The sequence below is a fragment of the Embiotoca jacksoni genome, unplaced genomic scaffold, assembly GCF_022577435.1.
Source record: "Embiotoca jacksoni isolate LCO1_2020_lvr unplaced genomic scaffold, fEmbJac1.0.p SCAF_5, whole genome shotgun sequence".
Lineage (NCBI taxonomy): Eukaryota > Metazoa > Chordata > Actinopteri > Embiotocidae > Embiotoca > Embiotoca jacksoni.
The window spans coordinates 3157744-3172095 of record NW_027185403.1 but is presented as its reverse complement, the minus strand read 5'-3'; the positions used below and the strand labels follow the sequence as shown (position 1 = coordinate 3172095).

General features: G+C 37.7%; 2 protein-coding genes across 2 annotated transcripts; both read right to left on the bottom strand.

Moving 5' to 3' along the window:
• LOC138211571 (uncharacterized) lies at nucleotides 1–6463 on the bottom strand. The gene is made up of 7 exons (XM_069171527.1): nucleotides 6328–6463; nucleotides 5943–6233; nucleotides 1615–1932; nucleotides 1169–1516; nucleotides 941–1057; nucleotides 553–620; nucleotides 1–448 (listed from the first exon to the last, which is right to left on the bottom strand). Exons 1-7 carry the CDS (start codon nucleotides 6461–6463, stop codon nucleotides 329–331), a joined length of 1398 nt encoding a protein of 465 aa, XP_069027628.1. The 3' UTR covers nucleotides 1–328.
• Nucleotides 6464–9955: 3492 nt separating this feature from the next.
• On the bottom strand, nucleotides 9956–11842 carry LOC138211570 (uncharacterized). The gene is made up of 5 exons (XM_069171526.1): nucleotides 11644–11842; nucleotides 11233–11550; nucleotides 10793–11140; nucleotides 10180–10247; nucleotides 9956–10075 (listed from the first exon to the last, which is right to left on the bottom strand). The coding sequence occupies exons 1-5, from the start codon at nucleotides 11687–11689 to the stop codon at nucleotides 9956–9958; spliced, it is 900 nt and encodes a 299-aa protein (XP_069027627.1). The 5' UTR covers nucleotides 11690–11842.
• Nucleotides 11843–14352: the final 2510 nt, after the last annotated feature.

Here is a 14352-nt window from a genome sequence, read left to right as displayed (position 1 = left end):
AGTTAAATTATTATTACTATTATTCTATTATTATCTTATTGCTTCTGTATGCTGCCGGAGCAAAAAAAATTCCCCTCGGGGATTAATAAAGTAAATACCTACCTACCTACCTACCTAAAAACCAGGGATGGAAAATGCAACAAAACTATCTTTACACTTTGAGAACCCAAATATTGTCGGCGAAGAAGCAACTGAACTCTGTTAACATGGAATATTTCTGAATATTTAGCTAAGATAGAAAAATAAAAAGTCTAAAGAGTCAGTACAGGAACTGTATCATGTGAGGTTTAATTCATAATTCAGGAGATGCTCCACATGGTCACCGGTGTCAGTGTTTAACTTGAGAGTAGACACAGTCCTCGGCAAACTCTCTCTTCTTTCTCCCTCTTGTTGCTTTTCTTTCAGAGAAATTTAATGGCGCATAGTTCAGATTGTGTTCAGCTTCAGTCTGTGGTGAATAAAACAATTAACAAATTAATTGGAAAGACTGATATGCTGATTTGGAGACATATATTTTCAGAATAATAATTTTCATTTGTCATTTTAACTTACAGTATCGTCTATTGGTTGTTGTGAGGAGTCTTTTTGTGTTTCTGAAAGAGCACTTTCCGTTCCTGAAGCTAAAAACAAATTATAATAACAAAAATATAATCAATAAATGCACTTTTCCCTCACAGTATAAAGTGATAGTATACAAATCATTAGGAGCTATGAATGATATCAATTAGCAAGGAAGACTATGTTTAAAAAACTATTGCTACTTTACATCAATTTCTTAAATATGCACAATGACTGAGCCCTGATGATTTTACAATAGTACTTGCAAATGTTTGTCTGATCTTACGTTTAAAATGCATGTATAACAAAAATTATTATACATTTAATAATATAAATGTCACAGGAGAATGTCAGTCTTTCCAACACTTTTAGCTTCACTTACCTCTCCACTGTTCACATACTCTTATCTTGCAGATGAGAACAACATTTCCAATGACAGAAATGGCCAAACACACGATTAATATCACCCTCTCAATTAATACTGAATGTGTTGATTGAGCTAGAAAACAAAACAAAAACAACAAATTCAGTGATTCTTGACAGCCATATTGTTCACAATGGTATCAACATAATTAGAGTATGTCTTATATTACTGAACTCAAAATCTTACCAAGGTGCAGCTTAGATATGTTTCCAAATAATATCCTTCCACATGTGGCCACAGCACAGTAGTAAGTCCCAGCATCAGAGGAGCTGATGTTCTTAGAGAAGCGGTAAACGCAACTCTTCTGAGCGTCAGATTTCTCGTCACATTCATTATTTCTATCTCCATCAGTGTAGATGGTGTCTAGATGAGACTCATCTGATCCGACTCTGAACCAGAACACACTGTGATGTCCTGGACACTTCATGAGCTCAGGGTCAGAGAGGATTGAACACTGGAGAGTTGCTGAGTCTCGGCCTGGACCTGATGCTGTCGGCAACTGAGTGACGGTGTAGTTTGATGTCTGACTGTTTCCTGTGTAATAAAAATGACAGTAACACAGTTGGCGTTATTTTCAAATGTGCATAGAAACACAAGTCTGTCAAAAAAATTAAAAAAAATCACATTATTACCTTTTATTAACAAATATGTCCCATTCCATTGAGGTTTATTGAACTCAGAGTTTGTACAGTGATACATCCCCTCATCCTCCTGGACTGTCCTCAGAATGGTCAGGTTGCTAAAACCGTCATGAAGATGTGCTTGGAATCTTGATTGAGGAAACTCTGGTCCAAACGCAGTGGTAGTTGTGAAGAGATTCACAATTAATTTAAGATTATCCCCGGCGCTCTGCTTGTACCATTTGACTATTATTTCGCTGTTTTTCGGAAAAGAACATGTCAAGGTCACTGGTTCTCCGAGCAGAACTGTCGTTACTGGAACCAGCGTATCTGAATTAAAAGAAAACAGAAAAACATTAAATAAAGGAGTGTGAAAAATCTCTAATGCAAAAAATGTTTGGCCGGAAAAAAAGCAGCAATTAAATGCTCGATGAAAAAAAAGCAATGCAATCCATAACACGACCATCATGACATTGATGTCTTCATGGGGATGCAGTTAGTGTTTCAGTGAGTATAGGAGGTGAGATTGTTGTGATAAGTCAGACTTTAAAAAGCATCTGATTGGTTGTGACAGAATAAGCACACTTCCTGCCACATATTGTGTGATCCTGGGCTTTGAAAAGCATATCACCTCTGTTTCCTTTTGTTGCAATGTTTCAGATTTTTCACTTTTTACTGTTTTGAGACAGATTTGTCTATCTCTGGGTGGTTGGTTGTCTTTGTCCTTGGAGATACAAACAAGCAATGCAGCAGCAAGCAAAGCAGGATTTTAAAGGAGAGATTAAAACATTAGTGCAAGAAATGACACTTAAAATATATATTTGAAAACAAGCTCTATATACTTACGCCCCACTCTGAGCATCAGCAGTAAGTGAAATATGGTCATCATTTTCCGATTAATCCACTCGTGTCTGCATCTACATTAGAACATATCATAGTTTGATTTGCCTTAATATGTACTCGCAATAAGTGGGAGGGAACAATTTTAAAACGATCTGATTGGCCACTCGATACGTTGGTGCTTCGCTGTACAACCACAGTGGAAATAATATCAACTATCTTTCCAACCTAAACACATGAAACAACAGGAGCAGTAAGCTTTTGTTTCATGTGTCTATAACTCTCACAGAGAGATCAACTACGTGCGAACCCAAACACTCTTGGTCACAACATTGCCAAGAAGATTTAGACTTTTCAGATCAAGCTGTTTTGGACGAACACACGTATCCTCCACCTGAAACAGCATTTTATATTGTGGGGATTATATATTCAGAGAATATCCATCTACAAAAATATTTCTAGCAGCATAGTTCAACATATCCTGATTTTGAATCGCTTTTCATCAGAATATCTTTCTTTGGAGCATGAATTGAGTCAAGCTCCAGACTGGATCCTACATTTATGATAATGCAACTCAAAAGTATTCATTCATTCTTTCGAGCTTCCTTGAGTAGGACATAACTGCATCTTTTAAGACTGAACTGAATATACTGTAAATATTGAAAACTGAAGTGAAAGTTCATGAAGCTTTGTGTCTATTGCACTGTTCTTAAAGTCCAGGGATGGGTTTAGATTGGGCTTGATTTCCTCTGTATAACCCATGTCAATACATTTTGATTAAAAATACTTTGTCTGTATTTCCGAATGGGACACAAACTACAAAAGAGAAGCAGCTATTTGTTCTTTCTTGACATCAATGTCACCATTCAGTGAAAGTGAAATGATTCAACAAATAGAGAATAACATTCACATTGAATGTATTTCCACACCGGTTAATATGTCCTTTTAAAAGGGCCCTGGCATTACCACACTTCAAATTTAAATGCACCACATGTAACATATTCACATATGTACACCTAATAGTAAATCCTACAACACTGTTTGTAGCACTTAGTTAAAAAGGAATTTAGTTGCTCTGTTTTATTTCTGTGAGCTTAATAAATATGAATCCAACCTTTTGCCACAATGATACACGAAGAACAAGGAGCCATCTCCAATATTTAAGCCAGCCAATTAGGAAGCTACACGTCTTCAATGATGACCCGCCCACTCTGCCTGTCAGTCACTTCATCAGGAAGTGAGAAGCATGTAGAGTTGTGAGGTGGCTGCGGTCACACCCTCCTTCCTCTACTCTCCCTTCAGAGCATCACTCACATTATCACAGAAACACATTCACCTGGAAGAGATCACAAGTTTCTGACTCAACTGGTCCATGTAATGATGTGAGGGAGAAAACTCTTGTAAACCTGAACAAAGACCTGACAGTGAGGCAGCATTAGAGAATATACAAACAGTGTTGTTTTTTTCTACGTGAAAAGAATGATTTTGGTTACAGTAAAATAATCAAAACCAAAAATGACTGACTTGGACAAATCCTGAGTGAATCAGCTTCACTACAGTAGTGACAGGAACACCTGACAATATCATGCAGTCAAGTAATACATAAGAGACTCTGGTATAAAAAACATGTAGGTCTGGTGTAGATTTCTGGCGCAACTCCAGTATTTGCAAGGTGTAAAGAGAAAGCAGCTGAAAGAGTTAAAACCTGCAGCCACATTTATCAGACTGGAACATCTTGGTTTGTGGCCTTCAACGGGCTCAACATACTGTTGACCACAAGCCTCAACATGTTGGCCTGTCAATGAAGTAGTTCGTAAAACACAACACCTTCTTAGCAGATAAGCACAGCGTCACCGGTTTGATCCCAGCCGGGGTCGATTGTTAAATGTGTTTCCTGTCCACAGCTTCACTGCTCACAACATACAGAAGGTAGACCAGGGGAAATAATGACTGTTGCATATTGTTCAAAACAAAATGCACAATAAGTAGTTTCTTTTTCACTTTGTCCTTTTTACTCTGTCTTTTCTATGTTTGTACAGCACTGGTTGCACCTGAGACACAAAACAACTTTTATAAACACTGTTGATGCGTGGGAACTCAAACTTTAAGGTGGTTGGGCTTTCAAACAAGGGTGTAACGACACGAGGGGCTTTTCTTCCTGTCTCGCTCTCTCTTTTAATCTCACAAAGCTAGACCACTACTTTATTTTGAAAAAAGGCAAGTTGAATAACAATATATTATTGTTTTCATTATTATTAGAACAATTTACAGGGGCAGATGAAGGGTACGAGAGGGATGGACACACTCACACCTTCTCAGTCGTGCTTTCACCACCGTTTTTTATCACACTTTTCTGCGGTTTGGTGTTTTTCAGTGCTAGTTGCTGATAGATGAGGGAGGTGCTAATTATTCACTTGTTCCACGCTGATCTTTTAAGCAAAGGCAGGAATTTGACTGTAAAGTTACAACAAATAGGATTGATAGCACTGCTTGTTTAGTCCATTTCTTGGCGCAGTGATGCAGTGGAATCAATAAATCAATAAATCAATAAAATGGTGTTCAAATAAAAATTACACTGAAACTTATATATTTCAAGACTGCAGATGCAAATAAGTATAGACTATACCTTTGAAACACACAGAAAATATACATCAGATACTATTTGTACTTTAAATAACAAGCAAGTCAAACTAAAATTAGCCTGCTGAAGCCTCGTAGCTCCTCTCTCACTTCATATCCGGTTGAAGTGCAAAGTCAGGTCTGATCTGAGTAAGCAGCTTCAGCGGTTGGTCAAAGGGTGGAGGAACGGCCCACCACAGCTTTTGTCTGCCATTGTAACTTTACTTGTTGCTGTCATGACAGAAATGCAGAAGTCCTTTACAAAGTGCAGTGAGACCAGAAAGACTGATGGTCTTTATTGATCTGAATACACAAGTTAAAACAGAGAGATTAATTACGTTTAAAAAAAATGCATGAAACATCTTTCAGACTCTTAACTTAAATTCCATTATCGCAGAGGACTCAGTCTTTTTTAAACAGTCTCTTTGAGTTCTCCACATCTCTTGACTTTCTGTGGTTTTGGTAACATTTCCTTTCACTTCTACCCTACAACAGGCCCCCAAAACCTGCAGGTGAACACAGACTTTGTAACCTGTTTTTTTTACAGAAGTCCTGTTTCCTTCCTCTATCAATTTGAACGTCACAATTCTCAAATAAACATATTGTCTTTGAAATGCTATATATGTGATTCTCTCTAAGATATTACAAAAACAAAACCTACAATTTAAGGCTCAGATAAAACAGAAAAAAACAGCTTGCCTTCAAGTTTGTTTGTATGTTATTACTTATCTGTACTAAAGTTAGACACCAATAAATCAGAATGATTTTGTTTAGAGCAGCAAAAATATGTTAAGCTGACATCAGGACAACTTTTATTGGTTCGTACGAGGGTGGATCAGAAAGTTCAAAAAATAATATCCTTCCACATGTGGCCACAGTACAGTAGTAAGTCCCAGCATCAGAAGAGATTATGTTCTTGGAGAAGCGATAAACACAGCTCTTCTGAGCGTCAGATTTCTCGTCACATTCATTATTTCTATTTCCGTCAGTGTAGATGGTGTCTGGATGAGACTCATCTGATCCGACTCTGAACCAGAACACACTGTGATGTCCTGGACACTTCATGTGCACAGGGTCAGAGAGGATTGAACACTGGAGAGTTGCTGAGTCTCGGCCTGGACCTGATGCTGTCGGCCACTGAGTGACGGTGTAGTTTGATGTCTGACTGTTTCCTGTTAAATAAAAATTGCATTAACACAGTTGGCGTTTTTTTCAAATGTGCATGGACACACAAGCCTGTAAAAAAACAAAACAACACGTTATTACCTTTTACGAACAAATATGTCCCATTCCATTGAGGTTTAATGAACTCTGCGCTTGTACAGTGATACATCCCCTCATCCTCCTGGACTGTCCACAGAATGGTCAGGTTGCTAAAACCGCCATAAAGATGTACTTGCATTCTTGATTGAGGAAACTCTGGTTCAAATGCACTTGTAGATATCAAGAGTGTCACAATTAATTTAAGATTATACCCGGCGCTCAGCTTGTACCATTGGAATCCTATGCAGCTGAATTTCAGTAAAGAACATGTCAAGGTCACTGGTTCTCTGAGCTGAACTGTCATTACTGGAACCAGTGTATCTGAATTAAAAGAAAACAGAAAAACATTAAATGAAGGAGTGTGAAAAATCTCTAAAGCACAGAATTTTTGGCTGCAAAAAAAGCAGCACTTACATGCTTGATGAAAAAAAAGCAATGCAATCCATAACACGACCATCATGACATTGATGTCTTCATGGGGATGTAGTTAGTGTTTCAGTGAGATGGTTGTGATCAGTCAGACTTTAAAAAGCATCTGATTAGTTGTGACAGAATAAGCACATTTCCTGCCACATTTTGTGTGATCCTGGTCTTTGAGAGGCATATCACCTCTCTTCTCTTCTGTTGCGATGATTCAGATCTTTCACTTTTCACTGTGAGCCAGATTTGTCTATCTCTGGGTAACCTTCGTCCTTGGAGCTACAAGCAAGCAACGCAGTAGCAAGTAAAGCAGTATTTTAAAGGAGAGATTAACAGGCTGGATCTTTCTGACATCATGTCCTTCACAGGAACAAAAGCTCAAACAACGTCCCCTGTCCAAGAGAGATGGTGTAGCCTCACAAAAACCAGAGCTACTGTCCATTTCATGGCAAACCATCCAGCAGTTGTTGAGATACTTCAATCAAAATCACACGTCGACCTTCCTGTCTCACTCTCTTTTTCAATCTAACAAAGCTGGTCTTGTACGGCTGCACTGTGCTTCACTTGGTATATTGATGGACTTGCTTGCAGTCAGTCCAGATCCATTGTAAATAAATCAATGACATAATTACATTGAATTTAAATGAAAAACATACCGAGGATGAATATTGCTTATTATATGATAACAGATGCATATGGATGTTGATGCCTGGAACTACAAAACATAAGAATGATAGACGTCATTTGTATTTTAAAAAACAATCGATTAGTTCAACCAAATTTAATTAGCTGAAAGCTCTTGTAGCCCTGCGTTCCAACATCCATACAAGCATATTATTTAGTAGGCCAAAAAAAGATTTAGTATGTACCAATACATAGAAAGTCAGATGTAGGATGCCAAAAGTACCACGATGTCCTACTACATCCGGTCGTATTTTGCAGTATGCAGGCCAGCATGGCACTCGAGCTGCTTTGACTCACAATCCTTTGCGCAGCAGAAGATACATCACGTCGACTGAACTGCCGAGACAGTTGATGGCGCTAATGCTCTGCCCACAAAAGATAGAAGAAGAAGAAGAAGAAGAAGAAGAAGAAGAAGAAGAAGAAGAAGAAGAAGAAGAAGAAGAAGAGGCATTAAAAGGAATCTTACTTTTTCTAAATCGCATCCTTTTTCTACGGATCGTGACGGATATAACAAAGTGCATCAAAGTTCAAGATGCATTTTTATGATGGAGTAGTATGTCCCAATTGTATACATACTACATGCAACAGTATATACTTTTGAAGGGAAGCTGTAGTCCATACTAAAAGTAAAAAGAAATTGTATGCGATTCGGAACGCAGGGTTTGTTTTGTTGAGGAGATGAGAGGAGGAGAGCCGTGCTGACTGTAAACGAGGAGTTATTTGTGTTAATAAAGCCAGATTTGTCTGAAAAGACTTACTTCATGCTGTCAATGCTTTCTGCACAGCTTCTGCTGAAGACATTTGTTGAGGAATAATTGCAGGAATTAAAAAAAAAATTGCAAGCTCCCGAAATTATTGCAGAGTTTGCTTGAATTTGCTTTAATTATTGTGATCGCAAGATCGGGATTTCCTGGAGGGACTGAAACCATCCCTTTCTTATTACCCCAAAAATTAGAACAAAACACAAACAAAAGTACTGGTGCTGTTGTTGAATGGAGGGGAGAGGAGAAGTTGCCAGCTGTGCAGTAGTTAGTTGTTGAAATATTTTATGATGGACCAGAATGACGAATCACTCGAGCAACAGGACAATAATGTCAAAGATAAAACGAAGCATGGCTCAGAATACTGTAATGAAGGCAGAGTCTCTATTTGGCCACATTAAAGCGGACTTTGTCTAATTGGGTATTTATTTATCATGAACATTTCCCACAATTAAATTAGTTTCAAAAGAATTCCACACACTAATTTTCACATGGTATTTATACTTATACATATTTAGTGTAAGCCTTTAAACTACGGAAAATGTAATTAGCATTTTAGGCTACGATAAAATACAAATATTTGTAGAACAAATATAAAAAGTGCTGTTTTGTATCACTTTCAGTTGCACGTGCTTGCAGCAGTCAGTCTCTTTTTTCCTTCTCTCTCCATTGTTTGTCACCTCTCAGAGAATTGCTCGAGAGATTGTGGCATATGTGGCAATGACATCAGTGAATATTTATTCATGTGTTTGATGAGAACAATCAGTGCACACGAGAACTGTGTGTTGTAACTGAACCAAATCTGTTAGGTGGACAACGTGAATCTTAGTGGGAGGGGTTCAGGAAGTAGAAATTGGCAGAGGCTGTGGCTATAACCTGTGGGTTAGTGTTTTGGTGACAAGGATTACATGTAATGCTTTTCTTTCCGTTATTCCAAGTTACTGGATGTAAACGTTGGCAGTAATCAGGAAGTGATACCAACTCTAAGTTTGAGGTATTCTTGCAAAATATGGCAATTTATTAAGATTTGGGTCATAGGTTGGATCACAGATCATAGGTGAGCAGTGTGGATAACAGGTTGTTACCAGCAGAAAATTGTAAAAACTCCACAAACACAATAACAATCAACCAACATGTGGCTTTGTCAGCATCTCTAATGAGCAAACATTTTGTGTAATGAAACGTCACAAAGGAAATTTCTTGAGAGAGGATTCAGCACACTGACAGGATGCAGTAGAATGAAAAGGTGTTTATATTATCAGAGTCTGTATAAAGCCATTGTTAAGTTATTTTATTATTTTGACAGAATAAATGGCTTTCAGTCTAAAAATACAGGTCGAATATCTGCACACTACATGGTATTATAAAATCTTTAAATCCAACTCGATGAAATTGCCATCAAAAGTTGACCAGATTTCTCCTTTAGCCCGCTCGTCTGTCTTTCTCCTCTCGTTTACGTTCATAAAACGGTTGCAAACATAAAACTCAGAAAGACATTTCATGTCATAAACTTTAATTGCAACAAACAAGACAAGACAGTGAGTCAATACAGTTAAAAACCAGGGATGGAAAATGCAACAAAACTATCTTTACGCTTTGAGAGCCCAAATATTGTCGCCGATGAAGCAACTGAACTCTGTTAACAAGGAATATTTCTGAATATTTAGCTAAGATAGAAAAATAAAAAGTCCAAACAATCAGTACAGGAACTGTATCATGCGAGGTTTAATTCATAATTCAGGAGATGCTCCACATGGTCACTGGTGTCAGTGTTTAACTTGAGAGTAGACACAGTCCTCGGCAAACTCTCTCTTCTTTCTCCCTCTTGTTGCTTTTCTTTCAGAGAAATTTAGTGGCGCATAGTTCAGATTGTGTTCAGCTTCAGTCTGTGGTGAATAAAACAATTAACAAATTAGTCGTAAAGACTGATATGCTGATTTGGAGACATATATTTACAGAATAATAATTTCCATTTGTCATTTTAACTTACAGTGTCGTCTATTGGTTGTCGTGATGCGTCGTTTTGTGCTTCTGAAAGAGCACTTTCCATTTCTAGGGCTAAAAACAAATTATAATAACAAAAATATAATCAATAAATGCACTTTTCCCTCACAGTATAAAGTCATAGAATACGAATCATTAGGAGCAATGAATGAAATAACATAGCAAGAAAGACTGTTTAAAAAACTACTGCTACTTTACATCAATTTCTTAAATATGCACAATGACTGAACCCTGATGATTTCACAATAGAACTTGAAAATGTTTGTGTGATCTTACGTTTAAAATGCATGTATAACATATAATTATTATACATTTAATAATATAAATGTCAAAGGAGAATTTTAGTCTTTCCAACACTTTTAGCTTCACTCACCTCTCCGCTGTTCACATACTCTTATCTTGCAGATGAGAACAACATTTCCAATGACAGAAATGGCCAAACACACGATTAAAATCACCCTCTCAATTAATACTGAATGTGTTGTTTGAGCTAGAAAATAAACAAAACAACAAATTCAGTGCTTCTTAACAGCCATATTGTTCACAATGGTATCAACATAATTAGAATATGTCTTATATTAATGAACTCAAAATCTTACCAAGGTGCAGCTTAGATATGTTTCCAAATAATATCCTTCCACATGTGGCCACAGCACAGTAGTAAGTCCCAGCATCAGAGGAGCTGATGTTCTTAGAGAAGCGATAAACGCAACTCTTCTGAGCGTCAAATTTCTCGTCACATTCATTATTTCTATCTCCGTCAGTGTAGATGGTGTCTGGATGAAACTCGTCTGATCCGACTCTGAACCAGAACACACTGTGATGTCCTGGACACTTCATGTGCTCAGGGTCAGAGAGGATTGAACACTGGAGAGTTGCTGAGACTCGGCCTGGACCAGATGCTGTCGGCCACTGAGTAATGGTGTAATTTGATGTCTGACTGTTTCCTGTGAAATAAAAATGGCAGTAACACAGTTGGCGTTTTTTTCAAATGTGCATAGAAACACAAGTCTGTAAAAAAAATAAATCACATTATTACCTTTTACAAACAAATATGTCCCATTCCATTGAGGTTTAATGAACTCTGCGCTTGTACAGTGATACATCCCCTCATCCTCCTGGACTGTCCTCAGAATGGTCAGGTTGCTAAAACCGTCATAAAGATGTGCTTGGAATCTTGATTGATTAAACTCTGGTCCAAACTCACTGTTAGATGTCAAGAGTTTCACAATTAACTTAAGATTATCCCCGGCGCTCTGCTTGTACCATTGGACTAGTACTTTTCTGTTTTTGGGTAAAGAACATGTCAAGGTCACTGGTTCTCCGATCTGAACTGCCGTTACTGGAACCAGCGTATCTGAATTAAAAGAAAACAGAAAAACATAAAATAAAGGAGTGTGAAATATCTCAAATGCAAAAAATGTTTGGCCGGAAAAAAAGCAGCACTTACATGCTCGATGAAGAAAAAGCAATGCAATCCATAACACGAGCATCATGACATTGATGTCTTCATGGGAATGTAGTTGGTATCTCAGTAAGTAAAGGAGGTGAGACGGTTGTGTTAAGTCAGACTTTAAAAAGCATCTGATTGGTTGTGACAGAATAAGCACACTTCCTACCACATATTGTGTGATAATGGGCTTTGAGAAGCACATCACCTCTGTTTCCCTTTGTTTCAATGATTCAGATTTTTCACTTTTTACTGTTTTGAAACAGATTTGTCTATCTCTGGGTGGTTGGTTGTCTTTGTCCTTGGAGATACAAGCAAGCAACGCAGCAGCAAGCCAAGCAATATTTTAAAGGAGAGATTAAAAGGTTAGTGCAAGAAATGACACGTAAAATATATATTTGAAAACAAGCTCTATATACTTACATCCCACTCTGAGCATCAGCAGTAAGTAAAATATGATCGTCATTTTCTGATTAATCCACTCGTGTCTGCATCTACATTAGAACATATACGTTGATTTGCCTTAATATGTACTCGCAATAAGTGGGAGGGAACAATTTTAGAACGATCTGATTGGCCACTCGATATGTTGGTGCTTCGCTGTACTACCACAGTGGAAATAATACCAACTATCTTTCCAACCTAAACACATGAAACAACAGCAGCAGTAAGCTTTTGTTTCATGTGTCTATAACTCTCACAGAGAGATCAACTACATGTGAACCCAAACAGTCTTGGTCACAACATTGCCAAGAACATTTAGACTTTTCAGGTTAAGCTGTTTGGGACGAACACACGTATACTCCACCAGAAACAGCATTTTATATTGTGGGGATCATATATTAAGAGAATATCCATCGACAAAAATATTTCTAGGTGGCTGCAGACACACCCTCTTCCTCTACTCCCCCTTCAAAGCATCACTCTCACATTATCACTTAAACACATTCACCTGGAAGAGATCACAAGTTTCTGACTCAACTGGTCCATGTAACGATGTGAGGGAGAAAACTCTTTTAAACCTGAACAAAGACGTGACAGTGAGGCAGCATGAGAGAATACACAAACAGTGTTGTTTTTTTCTACATGAAAAGAATGCTTTTGGTTGCAGTAAAATAATCAAAACCAAAAGTGACTGACTTGGACAAATCCTGAGTGACTCAGCTTCACTACAGTAGTGACAGGAACACCTGACAATATCATGCAGTCAAAGAGACTCTGGCATAAAAAACATATAGGTCTGGTGTAGATTTATGGAGCAACGACAGTATTTGAAAGGCGTAAAGAGAAAGCAGCTGAAAGAGTTAAAACCTGCAGCCACATTTATCAGACTAGAACATTTTGGTTTGTGGCCTTCAATGGGCTCAACATACTGTTGACTACAAGCCTCAACATGTTGGCATGACAATGAAGTTGTTCGTAAAACACAACACCTTAGCAGACAAGCGCAGCGTAACCGGTTTGATCCCAGCCGGGGTCGATTGTTAAATGTGTTTCCTGTCCACAGCTTCACTGCTCACAATATACAGAAGGTGGACCAGGAAAAATAATGACTGTTGCTTATTGTTCAAAACAAAATGCACAATAAGCAGTTTATTTTTCACTGTGTCCTTTTTACTCTGTCTTTTCTTTGTTTGCACAGCACTGGTTGAACCTGAGACACAAAACAACTTTTATAAACACTGTTGATGCGTGGAAACTCAAGCTTTAAGGTAGTTGGGCTTTCAAACAAGGGTGTAACAACATGAGGGGCTTTTCTTCCTTTCTAACCGTCTCTTTTAATCTCACAAAGCTGGACCACTGCTTATCAATTAGTACTGATCTTTTAAGCAAAGGCAGGACTTTGACTGTAAAGTTACAACAAATAGGATTGACAGCACTGCTTGTTTAGTCCATTGTTTGGTGCAGTGATGCAGTGGAATCAATAAATCAATAAAGTCATGTTAAAATTCAAATTACACTAAAAATGATGTATTTCAAAACTGCAGATGCAAATAATTGTAGATTGCATCTTTGAAACACACACAGGAAATGTACATAAGATACTATTTGTACTTTAAATAACAAGCAAGTCAAACTAAACCTAAAATTAGTCTGCTGAAGCCTCGTAGCTCCTCTCTCACTTCATATCCGGTTGAAGCTCACAGTCAGGTCTGATCTGAGTAAGCAGCTTCAGTGGTTGGTCAAAGGGTGGAGGAACGGCCCACCACAGCTTTTGTCTGCCAGAGTAGCTTTATTTGTTGCTGTCATGACCGAAATGCAGAAGTCCTTTACAAAGTGCAGTGAGACCAGAAAGACTGATGGTCTTTATTGATCTGAATACATAAGTTAAAACAGAGAGATTAATTACGTTTAAAAAAAAAATGCATGAAAAATCTTTCTGGCTCTTAACTTAAATTCCATTATCACAGGGGACTCAGTCTTTTTTTTCAAAATATTTTTGAGTTCTCCACATCTCTTGACTTTCTGTGGTTTTGGTGACATTTCCTCACTTCTACCCTGAAAAAGGCCCCCAAAACCTGCAGGTGAACACAGATGTGGTAGCTTGTTTTTTTACAGAAGTCCTGTTTCCTTCCTCTATCAATTTGAACGTCACAATTCTCAAAAAAATATATAGTCTTTGAAATGTTATACTGTATATGTGATTATCTCTAGGATATTATACGAACAAAACCTACAAAATAAGGCTTAGACAAAACAGAAAAAACA